The sequence below is a fragment of the Equus przewalskii genome, chromosome 9 (assembly GCF_037783145.1).
Source record: "Equus przewalskii isolate Varuska chromosome 9, EquPr2, whole genome shotgun sequence".
Classification (NCBI taxonomy): Eukaryota; Metazoa; Chordata; class Mammalia; order Perissodactyla; family Equidae; genus Equus; species Equus przewalskii.
In genome coordinates this window covers 57,721,342-57,747,706 of record NC_091839.1, presented here as the reverse complement: position 1 = coordinate 57,747,706, position 26,365 = coordinate 57,721,342, and the positions used below count along the sequence as shown (strand labels likewise).

Below are 26,365 nucleotides of genomic sequence, written 5' to 3'. Positions count from 1 at the left end.
GGGAAGCTCTTCTTTAGCTACATGACTGTGCTATGCTGCGGGCTGCTTGCTGGAGCTGTTCCCCACTGCAGGCAATTGTTGCTGCGGCCCAAGGCTGCTCTGAGTGGCCTCCAAGGAAGGAGACAGAAGCTTTCTATGTGAACATCCCATCACTGCTTTGTTCGGGTGTCATGGATGACAACATAATACAGTGGTTCCTGGTCTCTTAGCTCTCATAAACTCTAACTCAAAGAGTCATCTATATTCATTTCTTGAACTTACTGCCGTGATCATAACTGTCAAGTTCGCATTTAGTTTCTTGCAACAGGAGACAGGCCCATCAGGCAGCCCTCTATGGGCATACTTATTGTGACATTACCCTTACTCTTTTTTTCAGATTAGCCCTGAGCTAACATCTGCCGCCAATTCTCCTCTTTTTGCTGAGGAAGACTGGCCCTGGGCTAACATCCATGCTCACCTTCCTCTACTTTATATGTGGGATGCCTACCACAGCATGGCTTCCCAAGCAGTGCCATGTCCGCACCCGGGATCTGAACTGGCGAACCCCGGGCCGCTGAAGCAGAATGTGTGCACTTAACCACTGCGCCACCAGTCTGGCCCCTACCTTTACTCTTTGAAAGAGAGTTATACTCAGAGAGGACTTCTCTGACCACTCTAATGAGCTTGTCTTAGTCATCCTCTCTCACATTATCCAGTTTTATTTTCTTCATAGCACCAATCATATATTTTTTCTTGGTTTATTATGTCTCCCTAAGATAGAATATATACTAGACTATAAAGTTAATAAGATCAGAGGAATTTCCATGTCTCATTTACCCTTATCTCTCTCGTATCTAGAGTTGAAAACAATAAATATTTGTCAAATCAATGAATGTTGAGTTTTCTGGAAAATAATCTACAATCACGTTGAAGTAATTTCTTTATTCTAACTGTTCTTAGTGTTATTAGGAATCGTTGCTAATGATCTGGACAATTTTTCAGCTTAAGGGACTTTAAACTCTAAAGTGAGTGGGGTTTCTGAAACTCAACATATAAAAAAATGCAGTGATAGTTGTGGGACTACAACATCAAGGAAGATAACTCTCCAGCTAGGGATAGAAAATTATCTTTCTACCTCAATATTCAAAATCTGCATTTGTAGATCTATGATCTACTTAATTGACTTGTCTTTTTTTCAATTCTTATAAAGGCTTACCTGAGTTTCATTTCAAATGCTGTAGAGGTAGGTTTCTCACCTTTTTGCTGTTTAAAACCCAACCGCGGGGGCCACGAGTGGTTAAGTTCGCGTGCTCCGCATCAGCAGCCCAGCCTGGGGGCACACATGGCACCCCTCATTAGGCCATGTTGAGGCCGCGTCCCACATGCCATAACTTGAAGGACCCACAACTAAAATATACAACTATGTACTGGGGGGATTTGGGGAGAAAGAAGCAGGGGGGAAAAAAAAAGATTGGCAACAGATGTTAGCTGAGGTGCCGATCTTTAAAAAGAAAGAAACGAAAAATAAAACCTAACCGGACTTTGTGAGAAATGAAACAAAAAAGTTGCAGGTGAAGGGGAGCAGAATACCCCGCCTAAAAACGGGCCACTTTGGCAAGTGGATTGTTTTGAACTGAAGGCAATCAAGACCCAGCAGATTCAAGAAAAACTTTCACCTCTCCCTTAACTCCCTAAAAGAATTTAAATAGAGGGCCTGGGCCAGGAAGAGAGCTATTCCAGAGATAACTTTTTATCTGAAACACCTATCTGTAAGGCAGGGCAAGCATCTAATTACCAAACATCTGCTCTTCTCACAACTTGTGAATTACTCTCCTCCCCTTAGAAGCCACAGGCCCCTATCCCATTCCTTAGCTCAAGAAGGCACATAAGCCTCAAATGCAGGACTTGCCCTTGAGTCCCATAATCTTTGTGGGGCTCCCATACATGGAATCAAATTTGTTTTTCTCCTGTTAATCTGCCCTATGTCAATTTGATTATTAGACCAGCCAAAGAACCTAGAAAGAGAAAAAGGAAAATTTTCCCTCCTCTACGTGGGTCACTCTAACATAGGGCATTCAAGGCAGGTTTCGGCCTATCCATTATCTGTTGTTCTCTTTTCTAGGACCGACCAGTCTCCAAAACCGGTTTGACCTTAGTACTATGATCTCGCGAGGTTTTTTATTCCACTCTCCTACTTATCAGTTTATCAATCCACACACGTGTATGGTGAAACTCTCCAGATGTCACAATCATCATTTAAAGCATTTGTTAATGGTTATCTAGAAAGGCATTTTCAGCGGTTCACGCTGAGACGGTAGATAGGTTGGCACAGGGATAGCGGAGTCAGTTTTGTTTCGATTGCGGGAAGATCTCGCCGTTTAATTTTCGGCCCCGCAGTTCCCAAAGCAGCGAAGACCGTTTCCGGCGTTCTTCCCACCGCTCCAGACGCAGGCAAACGCAGAAAGACAGGAAGCGACCGCCCCCGGACCCCTGGGTCCTCTCAACACCTCGGCAGGAGTCCGGCGGCGGCGCGCTCGCCCGGTGCATTGTGGGCGCTGTAGTCCGGCCGGAACCTGTTAGCGACTACAAGTCCCGTGAGCTCGCTTCTACTCCGCCGCCTCGCAGACCGCAGTTTCCCTTCACCGTCTCAGCCGGGCCGCCCCGGGGCGCGGCGTTCTGGCGAGTCAGCTGTTTGTCTCTAGGGCACAAGAGGCGGAAGCCGGAGGGGCGCGGGGAGGAGCTTCGCGCACGGGGTGAACGCCGCCCTACGTGCTCGTTCGCCCCGCGACCGCTGCGCGCGAGCCCGGTGTCCCCGCGGCGGGCAGCGGCGGCGGCGGCGGCGGCACGCGGAGGGGGCGGAGGGAGCGGAGGGAGCCCGCGGCGGCTGCAGAGCGAAATGGCGGAGACCGTGGCGGACACCCGGCGGCTGATCACCAAGCCGCAGAACCTGAATGACGCCTACGGGCCGCCCAGCAACTTCCTCGAGATCGATGTGAGCAACCCGCAGACAGTGGGGGTCGGCCGGGGCCGCTTCACCACTTACGAAATCAGGGTCAAGGTGAGGCCGTCTTTCCCCTGTAGAGAGACCCCCTCCCGCCGTCTCTCGTCGCCCCCAGCCCACTCAGGAGCGGAGCCCCTCAGGTGGCCCCAGACGCCCAGGCCAGAAGTCCCCGGCCGACTCGGTCGGGCAGCCCTGTCCACCCACGGGTGGGGTCGTGGGCAGGGCACCCCCTCTTCGTGTAGGGCTTGGATGGGGGCTGCGGGAGTGAGCCGAGCCCCAGCGCTGGCGCTTGGAGAAGGTGCTCGAACAAGAGGGCGTGGGTTGAGCGCCGCTTGCCCCTCAAGCAGCTGATCTGGGAAATGACATTTGAGTTGGGAAGGAGTGGATCTTTCGAGAACACAGCCCTTCCTCCTGGGGAAGGGAGCCAGGTGGGACTGAGAAAGGGGGGTTTGTGCACAAAGTTGAAGGCTTCCCACTTTTCTTTCGCTGGAGACTTTTCCCAGAGGTGGCCGAGCCAAGCCGGTTGCTCCAGGCCCTTCTCCAGCTTTCGAGCTAATCTAGGTTGTCCCCTCTTTTTGAACGGAATCAGGTGGGAGTTCACAAAAGCCGGACACATTGGGGAGGGCCGAGCCGGGCGGGAACCGTGATTGGAAATGACCGACCGTGGCGATCTCGGCCTCCGTCGGGCTCGCGGCTGGGAGGTCGAGTGTCGCCTGCCTCCCAGTCCACAACTACAACTGCTTTCAGAGAAGCCTGTTCGTTGAGGCATCTTGCGCTCTTAATTTCGAGATTTGCACTTCACTGAATGAAGGAATCAGCTGAAGTAGAAACACGCGCCTAATTTCATAACTCGTATTTGTTGGCAATGAGTAATTCACTTGATTTGAAAGATGCTAACTGAGAAATAGTGCTTCACTTTTACTCTGTAGTTCGGGATTAAAAAGCTTGCTCGTGTGCGGAAGTATCTTTAGAAATTAGTTACGTAAAACGAATCCAGCTGTTAAAGACATAACTACTTTATTAAAAATTAAGCGTAAGAACTTAGCTTTAGAGTAATCAAAATTTACATAACGAGTGACTGGTAACATTTAAGTGGTGTAATTTCTCAATAACTTAGGCTCTTTTTTGTGTGGGGGGTAAAACACAAAAAATTTACCATATTAACTATTTTTAAGTGTACAGTTCAGTAGTGGAAGAACAGTCACATTGTTGTGAAACTTTGGCACTTTTAAAAAATGATTTACTTATCGTGTAGTTAATGTTGCCAAAAAAGTTTAATGATCATCAAACTTGAAGATATGAAACTAGCAGTTAAATGTTACAAGCCACCCTCCTCTGCCTACGGATCTGTAAAACGTGAGCCATAAGCTGTCTTGTTATACTGAAACTACAAAATCCAGGCTCCAGTATACCTAGGGAAGTACATTATCACGTAAACCTAGTGAAAAAGTGAAGCTTTTTGTGTTTTTTTTTAACTTTTGGAATGATTTTGGATTGTCTTAAATATATGGCAGATCGTTCTCTAAAAAGAACTTCCACTTTTACCCTTATTCACCAGCATGTTTTCCTTTATTTCTTGTGCTGAAACAAAACTTGGTATTCCTGTTTCTAAACGTCCATAGCTAGTACTTCCTGTCACACAGCTGAAGCAGAATCTCCTGCCTACACTTCCTCTATTTAGTAACTTTGTGTTTACCTTGCTGAGTGCAGATTATTAAATGGACTCTAGCATGATGATTTAGGTGTTTGTTTTTTTTTTTGATGAGGTTAGCCCTGAGCTAACATCCGTTGCCAATCTTCCTCTTTTTGCTAGAGGAAGATTGCGGCTGAGCTGACATCCATGCCAGTCTTCCTCTGCTTTGTATGTGGGACTCTGCCACAGTGTGGCTTGATGAGCTGTGTGTAGGTCCACGCCCAAGATCGGAACTGCAAACCCCAGGCCGCTGAAGTGGAGTGCATGAACTTAACCACTACATGGACCAGGCTGGCCCCAATTTAACTGTTTTAAAAATACTTCTGATACCTTATTACCAAATAGCTGATGTGACACATAAAAATAGTGTTTATGGTATGATCATTTGCATTTTAAAGAAAATAATCCTTTTTATGAGTAATTGATGACTTAAGGAATTAAAGAAGTCTACACCTACACTGGGTTTGTATTATACAAACCAGTTCGTTGTGTGTTAATGACTGTCATAGTCATAAATGAAGGTTCCCTCTAAGAAAATGTGAGTTTTTAATGCTTATGAAATGCCATTGGGGTTTTTCTTAATATGTAATGTGTTAATTTAAAACTCAGGACACCATGTAAGATATTAGGTGTTAAGCAGCATATGATTTTCGAGAGTAATTACTGTCTTGTATTAAGGTAGAATGGCCAGTGAGATGATTAGGTAAACCATTTTGTAATTTTATTTATTGCTACTTTTCTATACTGATGCTGCTCTCCCTAGCCCCTACTGCCTGCCCTTTGCTATTGAACTCACCATGTGGCACACCATTTTATGTTCCAGAGTTTGGGCCCTTAAACTATCTTATAGTTACTCTCTAATTCTGGTCTTGAGAAAAATGTTCAATTTTACAAGATCTGATTGAAATTACTCTAATTCACAGCGTAATTTTATCTGGATGGTGGCACTTTAGAATGTAGGTTTCCCTGCCTCCATTTATCTTTTGATTTGAGGGTAGTGTTTAAGACTGTTAGGATCACTTGATTAGTATCTCTGGGCTTTTGAAAATAATTGGTACACTGTTAATGTTTTTTAAAATTGTTCTAATGGGTAGGTAGGTACAGGAGAGAGCACCATAAATGATTAAAGGTTTAGGAAAGCTCAGGGTCTAGAATTATTTTCGCATATTAAAGAGAAGGCTAAAAGGGAAATTCAGTCACTGTTTATGAAGTTTATGCTATAATGTAACTTTAATTTTCTGGAGTTCTGAATTAATTAAAATCTGTTGTGCCTAGAGACAACTATTTAAACAGGGGTGAAGTTAAGGATCTTTCTTGAGCTCTGAGTTCAAAGAATAGATTTTATAATTTATTAGCAGAGTCAGGTATAAAATCTAAGCTCCACTTGCCGTCTGTAAAATTGGTATGCTGATAATAATACCTACCGCAGAGAACTAAATGAGATAATGCACATAGATCTCTTTAGCACAGTGACTGGGGCATAATAAGCCCTCAAAAGTTACCTCTTTCTAAATCCAGATATCTTTTAAATTAAAAGTTAGTGATCAACTAACTACATTTTCTGAGTTAATATATGGTTGAGTTGCTAAAATTGTTAGGTTTTTTATCAAGAAACCACTTGCCATGGAGGTGTACTTTCATGGAGACAAATGTGGTATAAAAAGAAGCCATCTTGTTTAGTACTTAACTAAGTAGGCTTTTTTTTTTAATGTTTTAAATTTTTATTTTGTCTGATTTCATGTGGGAAGTTGTTATGGCATTCAGAACATGGTAAATTTCACATTTAAGACGAAAAGTATTGAACAGAATACTCCATATTTTGAGTTAGTCTGTTTCCTTTGTACTAGTATTTTTTCCAGTTTTATTGAGATATAATTGACATATAGTGTTGTATTTGTTTAAGGTGTGTGACATAATGATTTGCTATATGAAATGATTACTACAATAAGTTTAGTCATCACCCATTACCTCACAGAGTTACAAAAGTAGCCTTTTGAAATTGAGGCATATTAAAACATAAAGCTGAGTAGTAAAGTTTGCTAATAGACATTTTGACAAGAAAGATCGTCAGTAAAACTAGCATCTTACAGTGTTAGCAATTCAAAATCTGTATTGGTGGTGGTTCTCTGGGTGAGTCCTCTCATTTTAAATTAGGAGTCAATATCCAGATTGGAAGCTGAGAAATAAATTAATTCTTAGACTTGTTTTTAAGATTTATAACAATGTATTATTAAAGGGCCAAAATAATATTTTAAAGAATCAAAGCATTTTGGTGCCAGAGGACATCTGCAGAGTGTATGTAGCTTTATCAATTGGCCATGAGATATTGTCTGATACACATCTTTGCTGCCAGCTACAGCTGACTTCAGAGTCTCCATCAAGGAAAGGCATGTTGCTTGCTTTGAAGATTCTGTTCTTATCTGTCCCACCCCTTAAGATAGGGGAGGAGGGCAGTGGCAATTAAAAAGTAGCCCTGTTATATTGGGTTATTAGGGACTCTGTTCTATATTGTTCATTTTAACAGATATGGGAACCAAGGCACAGAAGGTTGTCTCTCACCCAAAGTAAATGATCTAGCTAGTGTCAGAGCCAGGGATAGATTTGAAGTATTCTGGTCCTGGGTCCGAATTGCTTCACAGCTGCAGTTCATTTAATTTAAAACAATACATTAAAACCTTTGTTATCTACAGCCTAGTGTTGGGGCACCCTCAAGTGTCTGAACCTTTTGAAGGAAATCCCAATCTTGGCACCCTTGAGACCTGGGAATTGACTCTTCAGTAATCTACAGTAGGTAAGATGCACCCAGAAAGAATAAACAGCTGAAAAGAGCGTACTGTTAAATTTTGTGCTGTGATGAGATGACCTGAGAAAAAAAGAGTGTGTGGATTGGCAGTGATGCTTTTAAAAGGCGAGCTTCCTTCTGTGTGTGTTAAAGCTGAAAAGTGAGGGGATTTATCACTTGAGTACCTATTATGTTCAAGGCACTGTGCTATATATATATTTTGATCTTTGAGGTAACTAAGCAGAGTACATAATATCCCTGTTTTGCAGATGTAGGAGCTGAGGTCGCTGTTGATCTCCATTTCGTGTTCTTCCCTCATTCTTATTTTGTGCTCCAGTCCTACTAAACTACTTGTATCTCCCAAATGGGCTGAGTTCTCGTGTATCCAGCCTTTGCACACACTTCCTCCACTGTTAAAAACAGACTTCCTTTAGCAGCCTTGTCTGGCCACCATTGCTTGTCCAGTAGGACTCAGCGTTGCTATCACCTTTTTAGAGATTGTGCTGATCCCTGGAATCTGGACTGGATTTCCTTCTTGTCTGCCCTTGTAGCCTTATTAGGATTAAGATTGTGTGCTGGTCTGCGGCCTCCTTTAGTTTCTGTATCTTCCATTATAAGCTTCTGGAGGACAGGGACGGTCATCATCACCTTTACTCAGTACCTGGCACGGTGCTTGGCACATGGTAGACGCTTGTGAATAAATGAAGTTCAGGAACGTTAAGCAACTTGCCCAAAGTCACAGCTATTAAAATGGAAAAACTGGGATTTGAATCTAGATTACCTGACCTTCAGAGCCCATGCTTTTTCCTCCACCCTTACTGAACGTTCAGATCACCTGGAGAGCTTTTGAAACTGTCTGGATTCTCTCTTTATTGGGTTGGAGTGGGATCTGGAAAGTGGTAGTTTAAAAAGCGCCCCAGCAAGGGCACTTTCCTGATACGCAGCAAGGATTATTTCTGGTTGCACCATGCTTTGTCTCCGAGAAATGACTGGCAGCAGAGAAGTATCTGAAAAATGTATGGAGCCACAGTGGTTGGTAGCCTTGATAGGATCAAAAAATGGGCAAATTCTACAATAAATAAAATTTTAAAATATCATATCTTGACAGTAGAGGGGAAAACCAATGACATTTGCCAAAGATTGAAAACTGCTTTAGGACGGGAGGGAATTTAGATACTAGCTGAAAGCAAGCCGACCTATACAGCCAAGCTTTGGGGGAAGAAGAGGAGGCATGGACTATATTCAGCCAAGCCTGGTCTTTTTGCCCCCTCTCTTGCATCATCCATGTCTATATCCCTGTGTAATAATCATGGCAGTAAGTCATAAGAAAAGACAAAATATATATCCATTTAAGAAAGCAGTCTTTGTATCAGTATTTCCACTCTACATCTTTAAAGTGTTAATTCTAAAAGTGCTTAACTTTTAGCTATCTTGATGATTCCTTGTAATAGAGATTTCCCCTCCTCACCTTCATAATCATGCTTGCCAAAAAAAGAACAAGTACTGAATTGTTATTTTTAGATACTTTGATGTTTTGTACCATATTATGCTGCTTCTATCTATGTAAGCAGAGCCAGCAATTTTTTTTCTTTTTTTCTTTCTTTTTTGCTGAGGATGATTTGCTCTGAGCTAACATCTATTGCCAATCTTCCTCTTTTTGTTTGTGAGCTGCTGTGACAGCATGGCCACTGACAGACCAGTGGTGTAGGTCTGCACCTGGAGTCAAACCCAGGCCACTGAAACAGAGCATGCCGAACTTAACCACTAGGCCCCTGGGGCTGGCCCAAGCCAGCATTTTTTGAACATCAGATAAGAAAGTTGATGTCTAAGAAAAGCAATACTATAATCTCGGTACTGCTGTTTACTGATTGCTTAATTAAATAACTTAAAGCTTTCAACCAAAGTCCTACTTATTTAAAGAAATATTTAACTTAGAACCTAGGAATTTGGACATGGTAGTAAAATGTGACATTTGCTTGCCAGAAAGGTTGTATCAATTAGAGTACAGTTTGGGCTGTTCTCACAGAGACATCAAAACTAGAGAGTTTGTGTTTTTTTCATGTGAAGAAGTCTCAAGGGCAGTGTAGGGCTGGTCTTGTGGCTTGACTACCAGCTCCCAACATCACATCCACATTCTAGCAAAGGGGAAGGCATATTCCTGCCCCGTTGCCTCATACAGCAACAGAGAAAGCTGGGAAATTTAGTCTAGCTGGGCAGCTGTGAGGAAAGAAAGACCAGACACTGTGCTTTGCTTTGCTGCAGCTGCAAATCAGTGATTGGGGTTGGCCCTTTTAAGTTGTGGTTTTAACAACATTCTGATCATCTCTTAATTGAGTCATTTTTCTTTTGCTGGGAAGAAAGATTTGTTCTGAGCTAACATTTGTTGCCAGTCTGTTCTCTCTCTTCTTTTTCCTCCCCAAAGCCCCAGTACATACTTGTATATTTTAGTTGTGAGTCCTTCTGGTTTTTCTGTGTGAGCCACTGCCACAGCATGGCTGTTGACAGACGAGGGTTGTAGTTCTGCTCCTGGGAAGTGAACCTGGGCTGCTGGAGAGCGCACCAAACTTTAACAATTAGGCCGTCAGGGCTGGCTCAGTTCTTTCCCTTTTTTGCTAATGCCTGAAATTTCAGAGTTTAGAGAAAGTTCGTTTGATTTGTAAGACATAAAATTGGGCTCCTGTTAGTTTTGATAATCTTAAAAGCGAATGAGCTTCATTCCTTCTGAGAATTAATTTTGATGTGTAGAGAAGAGAGGCAGGCATGAAGACATGGCATATCTGATAGGGGTATGCCATGGGATTGAGGTTGGGTTAGAGGTACTGTAAACAGATGCTTAACTTTTTTTTTTTTTTTGCCTTCAATAGCTATTTAAAACTATGTAGGCAGTTTTACTTAGGACCAGCATTTTAGTTGATGACATGGAATGATGGAGTATATAATTTGAGCCACCAAAATAAGTGTGATCAGTCTCTTTTACCATAGAATCATAGGAAGACTCAAAATAATTTTTATAAAATTACTTTGTGTGTAATAATATTAGAATAGTCACTTTCTAATTCCTTGCTCTCTAGATGTTGATTTATCACTGATGTAGCATCTCTGTTTGCTTGACTTTCCTAAAATTATTTCTACATCTGCCACCATAGCTTGTTTGCTTTCTGCTTTTTTACGTTCCTGCCTTTGTGGGATGAGCTTCTCTGTTCTGTAGTAAGTTTGGGAATTTTAATCCATATGGAGGAACAAAGGAGTCTCAGAGCTCCTCTCCCTGTGTCTGCTTCTCGGTATCTCACTCCTCTTTTGCCTTGACATTATTGGTTATCTTCAGGTGGAAACAAAAGTAAATAAAATCTCATTGGCTGGGCATACATCTCTGTGTCATCAGGTCTTGTTTAAATTTACATCCAGAGATTGCCCCATAATATATAACTGAGCACATTCTTAAGACACTAATAGATCTGGAACAGGGATCAGCAAGCTGTGGGCTTCCTTGTTTTTGTAAAGTCTTATTGGAACACAGTACCTCTGTTTGTTTACTTATTATTTATGAACACTTTTGCACTAAAAGAGCAGAGTTGAGTTGTTGGAATAGCCTAAAATATTTACTGTTTTGCCCTTTGAGAAAAAGTGCCGATTTCTGGTCTAGAGCTTATGTAGCATTGAAATAATGGAAACCCAAAGCACTTGGGGAATCTGCATTTCAAAACATGGGACTATGAAAAAAATATTTGACTTAGGATGCCAGTAGTAAATGATTGAGGAAATGATAGTCAAATGTAACATTGCTAGTTAGGTTTTTTTCCCTTACACATTCATCAAATAGCAGTAGGATCTTAAAGCATAGTCCTGTTGCTGGGTGTTGAATGAAATATTAGATGCCTTTTTTTTCCTTCTAAAGGGTCAGTTTTTACAAAGACAAAAATATAACTTTGTGAGTTATTAAATTATATCTACTGTTCGTGTTAAGGCCAACCACAAGGATTTTCAATCTATAAAGCTTATTTTTTCACTTGAAGCCTTTTACAAACTTCTTTGAATGGAAGAAAGTTGGTTGGTGCTGATAAAACTAATAGGCAGCTGTTCCATGGTGGTTTAGGGTCAGTCAGTAAACCAGTGGCAAAACTGATGATGCCTGACAAAACTAACCATAGTCAGTTCTAGCCAGGATCATGGTTTAGATATTTTCCAGCCCCGAAATACTTTCTTGTACCATATCACCATTTAATGTTTTGTGTTCTTACATGTTAACCCTCTATATGGTATGGCAGTATTCCATTATTAAATGATTTTTAATATTTAAATTGGTATTGGTTGAATTATTGACATGGGTAAGTTTAATGTCCAGGTTAAGGGGTTAAGTTGAAAATTGAGAAACTGTGATATTAGCTTTCAAAATGGGACAATATAGTAAATTGATAGAATTCTTATCTTAGTTTAAGAGGGTAGATGATGTTGATGTACTTACGTTGAAATAAATTATAATTGTAGATCTTTTCGCTTAGACATTAGGATATGATTCTTAGCTGTAATCTATGTATTTTCCCGGTTTTGTTCTCTCAAGATTTCTAATCAATTTTTTCCTAACTAAATTTCTTTCTTTCTTTTTATTGCTGAGGAAGATTCACTCTGAGGTAACATCTGTTGCCAGTCTTCCTCTTTTTTATGTGTGGATCACCACCACAGCATGGCCGGTGAGTGGTGTAGGTCTGTGCCCGGGATCCAAACCTGTGAACCCATGCTGTTGAAGTGGAGTGTGCTGAACTTAACCACTACACCACAGGGCCAGCCCCTAAATTTCTTTTTAGGTTTGTTACTTAGCATTTGAGTAGCTCCTGTGGGCCAGTGGCTTTACTGAGTTCTTGGAATGCTAAGTTTAATAAGACATGGTTGCTGTATTCAGCAAGTTCACACCAGCCTTGAAACAGGGCTAGACATTTTTGTTGATCATTTTTCCCAAAAACTGTCCAATAAATGGACATTTATGAACTGCCTACTATACACCAGACATTGTGCTAGATGCTTGGCTGAGAAATGAATAACGTATGCCTTCCCCTTAGAAGCTTACAGACGAGGCGGGGAGAGAGGTAAATTCAATTTAATTTAGTGGTACTTGGTAAAAATATTTATAATGTACAGTAGGAACTCAAGCCTGCCATGAGGGACCAGGAGTGTAAGGGCAGAATGGGCTACTAGTGTTCTAGGCAGTGGGAGCAGCTGTCTTTTCTCTCCTTACACTGCCAGCATCTAATGTTATCAGTGACTTGCTGACGTCACACAATATTAATGCTGGATTCTGACCACTTTATCCCCTGGGACCCCTTGACTCTCTAGGTCAAACATCTTTCTTTTCCTCTTTACTCTATTTATAGTTGGTTTTGTTTTAAGCATGTCTTGGGCAACTGCTGCGTTTCAGGCAGTATGGTAGACTCTTTCTCCTGTGTTTTCTTTGATATGGTTTTAGTTATCTGACTGCCTTTTTTAGAAACTGTAGTGGCTCTTATTTCTAGATCATAAATGTAGACCAGTTGATCATTCTTACTAACAGTAGTCATTTCCTGTTTCAACCTGATCGTGCTTTGTGATACAACCAAGAAAGTTTACCTGCTGTTCTCCTCCCTAACTTAACGCTAATGACCTTCCTTTATTCCTCTTGCCAAAAGTTCATCCCAATATGTGTGCATAGTATAGGCTAGTCTTTCCACTTCCCGGTGTCAGTTAGCTATGCATGACAAACCCTCCCAAAATTGAATGACTTAAATCAGTGATTTGTTTCCCACCATTATGTGGGTTGGCTGGACAGCTTCTTTGCTGGTTTTCGCCTGTGCTCATTTATGTAGCTGTTTTTAGCTGGAGAGTTGGCATGTCTGGCATTTGATAACATGTCTGGCTTCTAGGATGCCTCATTCTCTTCCACATGGCCTCTCATTCTCCAGTAGGCTAGAGTGGCTTCCTTATGTGGCAGTCTTAGAATAGCATTCCAAGAGGATGAAGGTAGAAATTGCAAGACCTCTTGAGTTTTAGGCTCTGAAACTTGCTTGTCACTTCTACCGCGTTCTGTTGGTCAAAGCAATTCCAAATTCAAGGGGTGGGGAAACAGACTCCACCTTTTGGATGGAAGGAGCTTCAAAGAATTTGGCAACATTTATCTACCATGCATTACTCATTAGTTAGGAATCTCCAAGTGCTATAGTTCATGGTGGCATCTTTGACTTGGGTGATTGTGATAGGCAGACTAATGACTCCCCAAAGATAACCACTTTCCAATACCTAGAACCTGTGAATGTTACCTTACATGGCAAGTGTGACTTTACAGGTGTGATTAAGTTAAGGATCCTGAGATGGGAAGATTGTCCTGGATTGTCTGGGTGAGCCTAACATAGCTACAAGGGTCCTTATAAATGAAACACGCAGGAGAGTCAGTCATGGAAGGAGATGTGACAATGGAAGCAGAGATCAGAGTGATGCACTTGCTGACTTTGAAGATGGAAGAAGGGACTACGAGCCAAAGAATGCAGACAGCCTCTAGAACCTAGAAAAGACAGGAAATGAATTGTCCCCTAGATCCTCTAGAACGAATGCAGTCCTGATGACACCTTGATTCAGCCCAGTAAGGCCCATTTAGGACTTCTGATCTCCAAAACTGTAAGGTAATAAATTTGTGGTGTTGTAAGCTACTAAGTTTGTGGTAATTTGTTACAGCAGCAATAGGAAACTAATAAGAATGACCATGCCCTTGTCCTGAAGATGATTTCCAACAGAAGGAGACGCTAGTCTAGACTCACTCCAAGAGAATGAGAATCAGTAGGGAGTGGGGCTCAGCTTGACTCTGAGCCTTGGTCGTAGGCCACAGCCTTATCTTTCTTCTTCCCCATCAGAATCTAGCACCATTGGCTCTCATTATGCCTCTCTTTCTAGTCCGCCAAGATGTTTTACCAAGGGTGTAGAAAAATATTTTCTCTGAAAAAGTTGAATATCTTAAGTTAATAGGCTGTTTGGATTATTTTTCCAAACTAGAGAGAAAATTACTAAAAGACCAAGTCACTTTGTCTATCCAAGTATAGGTCAGTATTAACTATGCTAAATGACCAGTGCACTTTTTAAAAAGACTGAGTATAAGAGAATCACATAATCTCTGGTATGGTTCTTTATCCTTGCTGTTGTGATCTGGCGTCCTTGTATGAGAGAGAGCTGACTTCTGAGACTAGACAAATGTAAAATTATGAGTACTAGGTGGTGAATATTTTAGGTTATTGGCTCTTGATTAAAATTTAACTTAAAAAAGGTTTCATACTTTATTGTGAGACCTTTGACCCTCCATAATACCAAGCAAGTCTTAGAAACAATAGTATCTTCCATTCACTGCACACATTAGGAGAAAAGTGTACTTTGACTTTTACAATTTGTGAGTCTAGGTCTCAGACTCTAAAATATATTTAAGTATTTCAGGCAATAAATGTATAACTGCACAGTTTCTTCTCATGTCACGTGATTTTGTTTGTTTCTATTTTGAGCAGAAACCTGCGCCTTAACTTCAGGTGATCATTTAAACCGAGCAAGAACAATCTGTTTTTTTAAAACATCCACATCCGTTTGTGACAGGATAGATTTTAAAAATCCAACTTAAGAAAGGATTATGAAGTATATAAAAATATGTATCAAATATGTAAGGCCCCAGAGCTTCTGTATTAACAAAGTTCAAGAATGTCAAAGCTAAAGGAGCATTGTAGAAGAATGATTGTAATTATGTAGAATCTGAGAAGACATTCATAAAATTCAGAGAAGCTTTATAGGTTGAAGTAGGCCATCAGTTATGAATATAGTTCAGTGGATTATTTAGAAGGAATATGTTCTTTGATCTGCTTTCTTTTTTTTTTTATGAGGAGGATTGGCCCTGAGCTAACATCTGTTGCCAATCTTCCTCTTTTTCTTTTCTCCCTAAAGCCCCAGTACATAGTTGTATATCCTAGTTGTAAGTCACCCTAGTTCTTCTGTGTGGGGTGTCACCACAGCATGGCTTGATGAGCGGTGTGTAAGTCTGTGCCCAGGATCTGAACTGGCGAACCCTGGGCCGCTGAAGCAGAGCACGTGAACTTAACCACTCAGCCATGGGGCCAGCCCCCGATCTACTTTTATTTGCAACTTTTGATCTGCCTTTCTCTAAAACCACTCTAATACAGTATCCATTAGCCATATGGGACTAAAGTATTAAGAGTCAAACTACCAGATGTCTTTTTGTCCAGTTTCCTTGAAATTGAAGTGGACTTGTTTGTCTTGTCTTTAGTTGCTTGTAAGTGATACTGGCCTCGAATATACAGGATGGCTCATATATGAAGGCATCTGTGTATACAGGGCTTTTTCTCCTGAGTTTCTTTGACGTTTTGTCTCCATCTCATTGTGTTGCCGGTCAGTGGTCACTCACAGTCTGGTCACTGTTACCCTCGTGCCAAACTCCAGGTGTGCACTGACTTCACCCTCACCCCATTCTCAACTGATGAAGATAGAGAAAATTTCTTGATCCCAACAAACAAAGGTTAGAGACTTATTTTCTTGATAGGATCTTTTAATTACATTAGGAAATTGAGCATAAGTTTATAAACTGTAGTTTACTTAGACTATAGCTTAACTAAAAGTGAGATGATAGGAAATGATGCCTTTCAGAGTGCATAGTATCTTATTCTTTTTTTCTTCAGTCTTGTCCAGGTTAGATGTAAAATCTGTGTGGTCCCAGACCAGATTTCAGTTATATCTGCTTTCCGGTCTGTTGAGAGCCCTGTGCCTTCCCAAAATACTTAGCTCAGGGCCCTTGAAGTAATTTCCTGTTCTGCAGTGGATTTGGATCTATTATAGGTCTTGCTGTGGCCAGTGGAAGAGGAAGTGCTTCCTAAATTCCCTTCCTGCAACGCTTCCTCAAGAGTTCTTTGTAAAGGCCTCAGAAAAAGTCTGTTAGATTAAAACGTTGAAGTCCTATGACTTAAGTTCTCGTGTAGGCAAACTAAGACAACTCACCAGTGGATATTAAATTTAGATTTTAAAGCATACATTAATATATTCTTTTCATAAACACCACAAGCTGGTGAGGAGTCAGGATTGGTCATCTTGAACAAGCTGCAAAGCAAAAACAGCTTCAGCTGTTGCTTCATTGAAATGCCCTAGAGAACTTCCGTTTTTATAACTTCCTAATTTAAATTTTTGGTTGTTGAACAAGTCACCTTGTTACAAAGATTGTTTGAATTGTTGCAACACTTTCTTTGGCAGCTTTTTATGGCTTGCAGTTCTGATTAGAGTTTGTCCTGGTTTCACCTGACTATTGGAAGAGCACAATTTCTTAGCAGTGTCATGTGGTTTCAGAGACATCTTGGCAGGTTTTTTTGGTATCAGTATTGCTAGAAATTCTATATTCTGTGCCAGAATCTGCAGAGGAATTTTGTTCTTTTAATTCATAGTTGCTATTATTTATTACTATTAATTTCTACACTTGTGCTCACATTGCATTTTCTCTCACTCTCCATCAGTCCATATATAGGACTCCCTATTTCTATCCCACCAACAGAATACCTGACCCATATCTCATTTTTTTAAAAACCTGATTTTTGTGTTGTTTTTTTGTGTTGTTTTTGTTTTTTGCATCTTTTTGAGGAAGATTAGCCCTGAGCCAACATCTGCCGCCAATCCTCCTCTTTTTGCTGAGGAAGATTAGCCCTGAGCTAACTTCTCTGCCCATCCTGCTCTACTTTACATGTGGGGACGCCTGCCACAGCATGACTTGACAGGTGGTGGGTAGGTCCACTCCCAAGTTCTGAACCAGCGAACCCTGGACCCCCGAAGCGGAGCACATGAACTTAACCTCCACACCGGTCCGACCCCATGTTTATCATATTGTTCACATTTCCTTTTCAAGGAAGCTAGACTTCTCTCCCAATTGATCTTAGCATCCAGGACCATCTTTTCTTACCCAGTGATGGTAGAAAAGAACTGGAGGTAGAGTTGAGTATTATGTGCGTGTGAGGGAAGGGGAGGTTGTGGCAGAGGAGCAAAACTATTATTATTTGTGTGACATGGACTTCCGTTCTTTTAGAATCTCCACCAAGTATTTGGGAGATAGTGTTTAACATAGTCTAAGAACACTTAAATTATGATGTGAATGCATATCCCAGTTTTGCCCCATCTACTAATTGAGTGCCCATGGGTAGATAACTCGTCTGAAGCTGTTGTCCACCCTAAAGATGAGAGTGTTAGTATCTTCCTCAGACTTACATGAGAATTAAATGATTTGTGTTATGGACTTTAAATACTATCTCATTTATTTAATAGTAGCTGCTGCTGCTATTATCTGAGAGTTGGCTCTAGCTGTTTATTGCACTATCAAAAGAGAGAAGAAAGTGCTGATTTCAGTAAGTGATTAGTTTTCTGACTCATATTACCAGATCTGCATTTCTTCCCCCAAGCTCTCTGATTTATCACTGGAATGTGCTTAAGGAAAGGTCAGAACTCTTCAGTTTCTTACTTATATTCTTATAAAATATATTATTTTAAACATGGAAGTTCTAGTGATGGATGGTAGTGATTGTTGCACAGCAGTGCGAATGTACTTAATGCCACGAAAGCAATGTACACTTAAACGTAGACACACTGTACTCTTAAAAAGGTAACTTTTGTATTATGTATGTTTTACCACAATAGAAAAACATGGAAACAGCAATAATGGGGGAGAAGCAGTTGTTTAAGTTTATGTAATCTTTCCTTTCAAGTTACCAGAGCAGGGGAGGAAAGTAGTTCTTCATGATCTTTTGCCAAGAATCGCAGTCCTTACTTTTTTTATCTTGTCTTAAAGCTTTATTTTATCTGATCTTAATACAGCCGCTCCAGCTTTCTTATGGTTATTTGTAGGCTATATTATTTTCCATCCTTTCACTTTCAACCTATTTTTGGTTTTGAATTTTAAGTGTGTGTTTTGTAGACAAGATATAATGGGATCTTGTTTTTAATCCAGTTTAATCTCTGCCTGTTGATTGGAGTGTTTAATCCATTTATGTTTGATGAAATTATTGGTATAATGGGTTTATTTATGCCATTTTTATTTTCTATATGTCTCGTTTTTGTTTCTCTGTTCCTCTGTTACTGCTTTTTCTGTTAGATAATTTTTAGTGTACCATTTTAATTCCTGAGACCTTTTATACTTCTTTTTAAAAATTAGGGGCCAGCTCTGTGGCCGAGTGGTTAAGTTCACTTGCTCCGCTGCGGTAGCCCAGGGTTCAGATCCTGGGCGCAGACGTGGCACCGCTCGTCAGGCCACGTTGAGATGGTGTCCCACATCCCACAACTAGAAGGACATGCAACTAAGGTATACAACTGCGTACAGGGTGGGTTTGGGGAGATAAAGCAGAAAAAAAAAAAAGGAAGATTGGCAACAGTTGTTGTTAGCCCAGGTGCCAGTGTTTAAGAAAAAAAAAAATTATTATTAGTGTTTGATCTAGGAATGACAATATGCCTCAACTTTTCACAATGTACTTCAGATTAATACTAATTTAATTCTAGTAAAATATAGAAACTTTGTTCCTGTATACCTCCATTTCTTCCCCCTTCCTTTGTGCTATTATTCTCATGTGTGTTACGTCTTTATATGTTACAAGGGCAACAATACACTTGGTTTTTTTTTCTTCTTCTTCTCCTCCTCAGAGCCCCCCAGTAGATAGTTGTATATTCTAGTTTTAGGTCCTTCTGGCTGTGCTGTGTGGGACACCGCCTCAGCATGGCTTGATGAGCAGTCCCATGTCCGCACCCAGGATGTGAACTGACGAAACCCTGGGCCGTCAAAGCAGAGTGTGTGAACCCAACCACTTGGCCATGGGGCTGGCCCAACAATACAGTTTATAATTGTTTTATACCATTGTCTTTTTAATCAGCTGAGAGAAGCAGAGAGAAAGATATACAGTCTTATATATTGACCTATGTAATTACTTTTACTGCTGCTCTTTCTTTGTTCATATGGATCTCAGTTACTATCCAATGTCATTTCTTTTCAGCCTGAAAGACTTTATTTAATATTTCCTGTATGGAAGATCTGCTTACTCTGAATTCTTGGAGAAGTTGTTCATCCAAGAATATCTTATTTAGTGATTTTTTAGGGATAATTTTGCTGGATATAATAGTTTTCTGTTGCTGCATTAAAAGTTATCATAGGGGTCGGCCCCATGGCTGAGTGGTTAAGTTCGCACGCTCTGCTTCGGCGGCCCAGGGTTTCGCCATTCGAATCCTGGGCACGGCCATGGCACCACTCATCAAGCCATGTTGAGGCAACATCCCACATGCCACAACTAGAAGGACCCACAACCAAAAATACACAACTATGTGTTGAGGGACTTTGGGAGAAAAAGCGAAAAATAAAATCTTTAAAAAAAAAAAGTTAGGGGCTGGCCCCATGGCCGAGTGGTTAAGTTTGTGCGCTCTGCTGCAGGCGGCCCAGTGTTTCGTTGGTTCGAATCCTGGGCGCGGACATGGCACTGCTCATCAAACCACGCTGAGGCAGCGTCCCACATGCCACAACTAGAAGGACCCACAATGAAGAATATACAGCTGTGTACTGGGGGGCTTTGGGGAGAAAGAGGGAAAAAATAAAAAATCTTTATTAAAAAAAAGTTATCATAAATGTGATACCTTAAAATATTACCTCACCAGTTTTTATAAGCCAGAAGTCTGGGTATGGCTTAGCTGGGCCCTTTGCTGAGGTCTCACAAGGCCTACAGTCAAAGAAGTTGGCCAGGGTTGTAGTCTTTTCTGAGGCTTGGGATTCTTTCCAGGCTCACTTGGTTGCTGGCAGAGTTCATTTTCTTCCTTCCTCTTCAAGGCCAGTGGAGAAAGCTCTTTAATCTCAGGAGAACTAAAGTCCTGTTAGAGGCTCACCTGATTTAAGTCAGGCCTACCCAAAAAAATTCTCCCATTTGATGGACTCAAAGCCAAACTAATTAGGGACTTCCATCTGCAAAACTTCACCTTTGCCATATAACGTAACCTAATCATGGAAGTGATATCCATCATATTCATAGGCCTCACTCACATTCAGGGATGTGTGTAAACCAAGGGGTGGGAATTTCTCTTGCTACTTTCAAGATTTTCTGCTTGTCTTTGGCTTTCAGCAGTTTGACCATGGTCTGTGTAGGTGTGGATCTCTTTGTGTCTCCTACGTGAAATTCATTGAGCTTCTTGGATGTGTAGATTAAAGATTTTAGTTAAATTTGGGAAGTCATCAGCCATTGTTGATTCTTTCTTTCTCTCATTGTGAGATTTCCATTACATGTGTGTTGGTAGACTTGATGGAGTCTCACTGGTCTCTGAGGCTCTGTTCTTTTTCTCTTTCTGTTCTTCAGAACTGATGATTTCTGTTGGTCTGTCTTCAAGTTTGCTGATTTTTTTGTCTGCAGGTCACATCTGCTGTTGAGCCCCTCCAGTGAATTTTTCATTTTAGTTATTGTACTTTTCAACTCCAGAATTCCAATTTGGTTCTTCTCTTTGTTGAGATTCTCTATTCATTGGGTCATTGTTGTCATACTTTCTTTGAATTCTTTAAGCATGGTTTCCTTTAGTTCTTTGGACATATTTATGATAGCTGCTTTGAAATCCTTGTCAGCTAAGTCCAGCAACTGAACTTCCTCAGAGACAGTTTCTGTTGAGTGTTTTTCCCCATATATGGATTATACTTTTTGTTCTTTGCATGTTTCATAATTTTTTATTAAACTGAACATTTTAGATAATACAGTTTAGAGACTCTTGAGTTAGATCACCTCTCACCCCTCCCCCAAGGGGGTCTTGTTGCTATATCTCTATTTTTTTGAGGACTACCTCTGATCACTTTTTTTTCAGTTTTTGTTTTCTTTTCTTTTTTTTGGTGAGGAAGATTGGCTCTTGAACTAACATCCATTGCCAGTCATCCTCTTTTTGCTTGAGGAAGATTGTTGCCAAGCTAACATCTGTGCCAATCTTCCTCTATTTCGTATGTGGGATACCACCCAGCATGGCTTGATAAGCCGTGTGTAGATCTGCACCCAGGATCTGAACCCGTGAACTCTGGACTGCAGAAGCAGAGTTTGTGAACTTAACCACTATGCCACCAGCTGGCACTCCCTCCCTTTTTTTTTGTGGTGAGGAAGATTTGCTCTGAGGTAATATCCATTACCAGTCTTCCTCTTTTTTCACCTGAGGAATATTAGCCCTGAGCTAACATTTGTGCCAGTGTGCCTCTATTTTGTATGTGGGTCACTGCCACAGCATGGCTTGATGAGTAGTCTTGGTCTGCATCCAGGATCTGAACCTGTGAACCTAGGCTGCCAAAGCAGAGTGTGCTGGACTTAACCACTATGCCACAGGGCTGGCCCCCTTGTGATTGCTTGCTTGTTCAATCACTGAGCAAACCAGTGATTGCTCAGAGGATGTGCATAAACACCTTGAGTCAGTAAGGCTTCTGCCCTTTGCCAGTGGATTGGTATGTAGGTTGGGGAATGAATTCACAGTATAGTTATGCGTCACTTAACAGTGGGGATACGTTCTGAGAAATGCATCATTGGGCAAGTTTGTCCTTGTGCAAACGTTATAAACTGTACTTACACAAAGCTAGATGGTATAGCCTACTACACACCTAGGCTATATGATACTAAGCTTATGGGACCACCATCACATATGCAGTCTGTTGTTGACTGAAACGTTAGGCAAAGCATGACTATATAGGCAGTTTACAAGTTTGTTTCAGTTTTTACTTTGTGCTAAGTCGTCTCGTGTTCGTGGCTCTTCTGTATCTGTGAAAGACCTCACATTCAGCCAGGTATGCATAGATAACTGGGGTCCTCGCCAGTCTTTCCTGAACTTGCATGCAGCTTTCTGCAAGCACACAGCCTTTCAGACCACCAGGGATAAGTAGGAGCTTGTCAAGGCCCATCATGGCTGTGCCATTCTCAGGATATCCATGCTAAACTTCTGGCAAGTTTATTGTTTTGTTTTTTTGCCCCAATCCGTATTGCAGCCTTGGCTGCTGCAGTATTGTCCTTCCCCAGTTGTTTGCCACGAGATCACTATTGTTCTCAGCAATACCCCTGCATATTGAACTTTTGTGCATTCTACTCTTAATCAGTGATCCCCTCTACCTGCGATGGTACCTGTTTTCACAGCTTGCCCTACACTGGTAAAACTACCGTTGATGGAGCTGATGGGAGATGACTAAAATATTGCAGACTTCTACTGTTTCCTACCTGACATTCAGTAGCTTTTCTTGAATAAATGCTTTTCAGTTTGTTATATGTTTTTGGCCAATTTCCGGAGTCTTCATATGGTTGTTTTTGACAGGTTTGTCTAGTTTTATCATTGGCTTTTTGAGAGCGACTTTTCCAAGCTCCTCATTCCACTGGTCCAGCAGCTTCACCCTTACCTTTTTACATTATACCTTTCTTTTAGGTTCCGTATTTTGAAGAGAAAACGTCTCACTCATGCTTTTAATGTTAACTTATCGGTGCTCAGAAGCACGTTTAATGCAATGGGTAAATGTTTTTAAAAGCCTCTTAGCCAACTGTTACTTAACTCCTTGCACATAGTAGTTGTTGAGACATTTATTAAATGCTTAGTAGAGTTTTATGCTTTATTTTTAATATCTGCTTTGGGTCAGGTACTGTAACCATAGTGTGCCTTAAAAGCATGAACTCTGAACTCAAACATGGGTAAGAATTCTCTCTCTGTCTCTTAGTAGACATGTGACTAACCCTGAGTAGGTTTCCTAACTCCTCTTTTTGAGTTTCCTCAACCTAAAATGAAATTTCAGAGGATTAAATGTGACATGTGGCATAGTATTTGCCCTACACTAAGTATCCAATAAGTGATAATATGTGTAAAGTAATAATAGTTCCTATTTAATTATTGAGGTGAGTGGCAATATCTTCGTTTTAAAGATGATGCAACTCAGATTTAGAGAATGAAAGTAAATTGACATGGTCACACTGTTAATGAGTTCCAGAGGAGGACTTGAACTCCCGGGTCTGCTTGACTAATTTATCTGTTCCCTGCTGTTTCTAGGAATCAGAAATAGTGTCACAAATTTGTGATTAGCTCCTATTATGCTAAATCTACAATCATACGAAGGAAGTAGTGAATGAATATATGTATTCATATATATTTACTTGCATTATTTCCCCAACAATGTAACATGTCAGGAACTTCCACCACTAAAAGTGACATAATTTTTGAACCTTAAGTGTCTCTCTGAGATGCAACCTTAATGACTAAAACGTTGAATATCTTAGGGGAACCGAGGAAAGGAGGACTTTAAACTCTTCATCCAGAAAGTTGAACATCTAAACTTGAAAATTTTTGATATGTAATGGTGTAAGCAGCCAGAAAAGTATACTTAGAAAAATTTTCTATTAGCTTTGAAGCCTCTAAGCTTAAAAGGTTGTACATACATGTCTTTATCGTAATATTGTACTCCCCAGATTGGGTACTGTCATACAGAAACTTCCCGCCATGGTATTCCAGCATCCTTAATTTCTCTCTCCTTACTCTGACCTATCCTGGTCTGTATAATGTCTGCTGAATCAGGGACCACGCCCATATACTTAGTGTTCCTGGTAGATCTCAATTAATGCTTTTTATGCTGTATACTTATTAATATTCTAAGTAACATCAGTTTAATGTGTTATGAGACTTCATAATTAATATTTCTAAGTGTCATGACTGAAAATGTCTTATTTACCATACTTGCAGGTAGGGTTTGGGGGCCAGAGGTGAAGGATCTGGAATGATTTCCTTGTGTTACAAACTTCACAACAAAGAGGAGAGGGCAAGGAAGGGGAAGTATGAGGAGAAAAGAGGCTAGACAGAGTATTCAGGAAGAACTTAAATTATGAGGTAAAGAACCAGAAAACTCTGCTATCCAGCCCCACCTCACACACTGATTTCACCCAACAATTAAGAAGGATATGCTGACCAGAAATTTTTTTTTAATTATGCTGACCTAATTAGTAATGTATTGAAACATTTGATGACAAGTTGCAGCTCCTCTTGTGACCTGTGCTGTTAGCCATGGTTTATTATGAGCAGTCTTAGACAACAGAGAGTTGCTTGCTCTTTCTAATAAAAAGATTTTGTGTTAGTGATTTGACTGCTTTCAGGTTATTAGAACAATAGTCACTTTTTGTGGGGCTTTATGAAATGAATTAAGTGTAATGGCACTGTCAATCTAAATTTAAAGCATGCATGCATATAGTGTTTAATATCATTGTCTGGTTGCTCTTATTATAGCTAATCACTCTGACTAGAAGAGAAAGGAATCTATTAATAGAGGTATCACGCATGTCTTAGAGATTTAAGACTCACACTAAACACCCTTTTCCTTGTTTTTTTCCCCTTGTTTTTTATAGTTTTCCAGATAATATTTCATTCTTCTAAAAAACACCTCAGCTTCATTCTTTTATAATATAGGTGGCAAACTGTTTCATACTATCTATTCTTAGAGGTTTATCAAGTTATTACAGGGAAAGCAGCTCAGTTTTAAATCACAATTTTTATTTTAGAAGCTTACCTTCGTTTAGAGTAGAAGAACTTCAGTTCAGCTCATTTTATCAGCCTTTAAGTTATGGAGGAGCACTTCCTTTGCTGAGTAATCCAGAAGCAGTTAACCATTTTGGATGTTCTGGGAACCTCACCTACTTAAAACATAATCAGAAGCTGATAAGGAAGCAAAAAAGTAAACAGCAAAGAGATACAAATTTTAAAAAGTCCATGCGCATTTCAGATACCATGTTTTTATATGTGAAATACTATCCTGTCAATCTGTTTCTTGTTCAGCATAATTCTACCGATGTCAAATTACTTACTCTGTTACCTATTGCTGTGTAACAAGCACCCCCAAAAGTTGGTGACTTAAAACAGCAACAGTTAATATTCATTTTATCACAGTTCTTCAGTTTGGTCAGGTCTTAGAGGGGACAGGGCACAGTTTATCTCAGTTCTCCTTGATAACTGCTGGAAGCAGCTTGACTGGGGCTGGAGGATTTATTTCCAAGATGACTCAATTATATGGCTGGCTGGCAAGTTGGTGATGGTTACCATCTGGGAGCTCAGCTGGGGCTGTTGATCAGGTCCTGAGTTTTCCTCCATGTGGATAGCTAGAATTCTAACAGAGTGATGGTGGCTGGGTTCCAAGAGAGAATGTCTTTGTGAATAAATGTTCCAAGAGGACAAGCCCCAGTTCACAATATTTGCTAATATAGTATTGATCAACGGCAGTCACATGGCCGGACAACATGGGAAAGGAGACAGAAAGATACTGAGAAGCATGGTCTGTTGTAGGCCACCAAAGTCATAGCCTTCTCCAGTTATGTACCTCCTCAATAGATGGTGGAGTAGCCCCTCTGGAGGACATTTTGAATCCTTAACGTTTATAGCCTTTGGCCCAGTAATTTCACTTTTAGGGGTTTGTCCTAAGGCAAATGTATTCCCTGGATCTATATCAAGTCTTCCTCTAGCTCTCATCCATAGCATTTTGCCCAGGGTCAGATAGCTGGTTAATGTAGGAATTCAGATTAAAACCAGATTGTCTGGTTCCAGAGCTGTGTGCTTAACCATTGTAATACACCACCTCTCACAGAGATGATGTCTGTATACAATCATGTTAACAATATTAAGTGAGAAGCTAATAATATAAGTATATTTAATAAAAATAAAGTTTGTATATATAAAAAAGCCTGAAAGAATACATATCAAAATGAAATATCGACAGATGAACGTATACTATTCTGTTTTTTAATTGTAAGGATACTTTTTTATAAGTCTGCCATGCAGACTTAACCTAATATATTTATATCTATATGTTTTGGATCTATTTTATTTCTACCCTGATTTCTCTAGTACAGGTTTCCACCCTTATCTAAGCAGTAAA

The 26,365-nt window shown here is 40.5% G+C and overlaps 1 protein-coding gene across 1 annotated transcript in view; it reads left to right on the top strand.

Moving 5' to 3' along the window:
* Positions 1-2,274: 2,274 nt before the first annotated feature.
* SNX3 (sorting nexin 3) overlaps positions 2,275-26,365 on the top strand; it is a 42,263-nt gene continuing 18,172 nt past the window's right edge. The window contains exon 1 of the mRNA XM_008520661.2: positions 2,275-3,037. Coding sequence (XP_008518883.1) covers positions 2,876-3,037 — 162 coding nt within the window. The 5' untranslated portion in view covers positions 2,275-2,875. The remainder of the gene's footprint in view (positions 3,038-26,365) is intronic.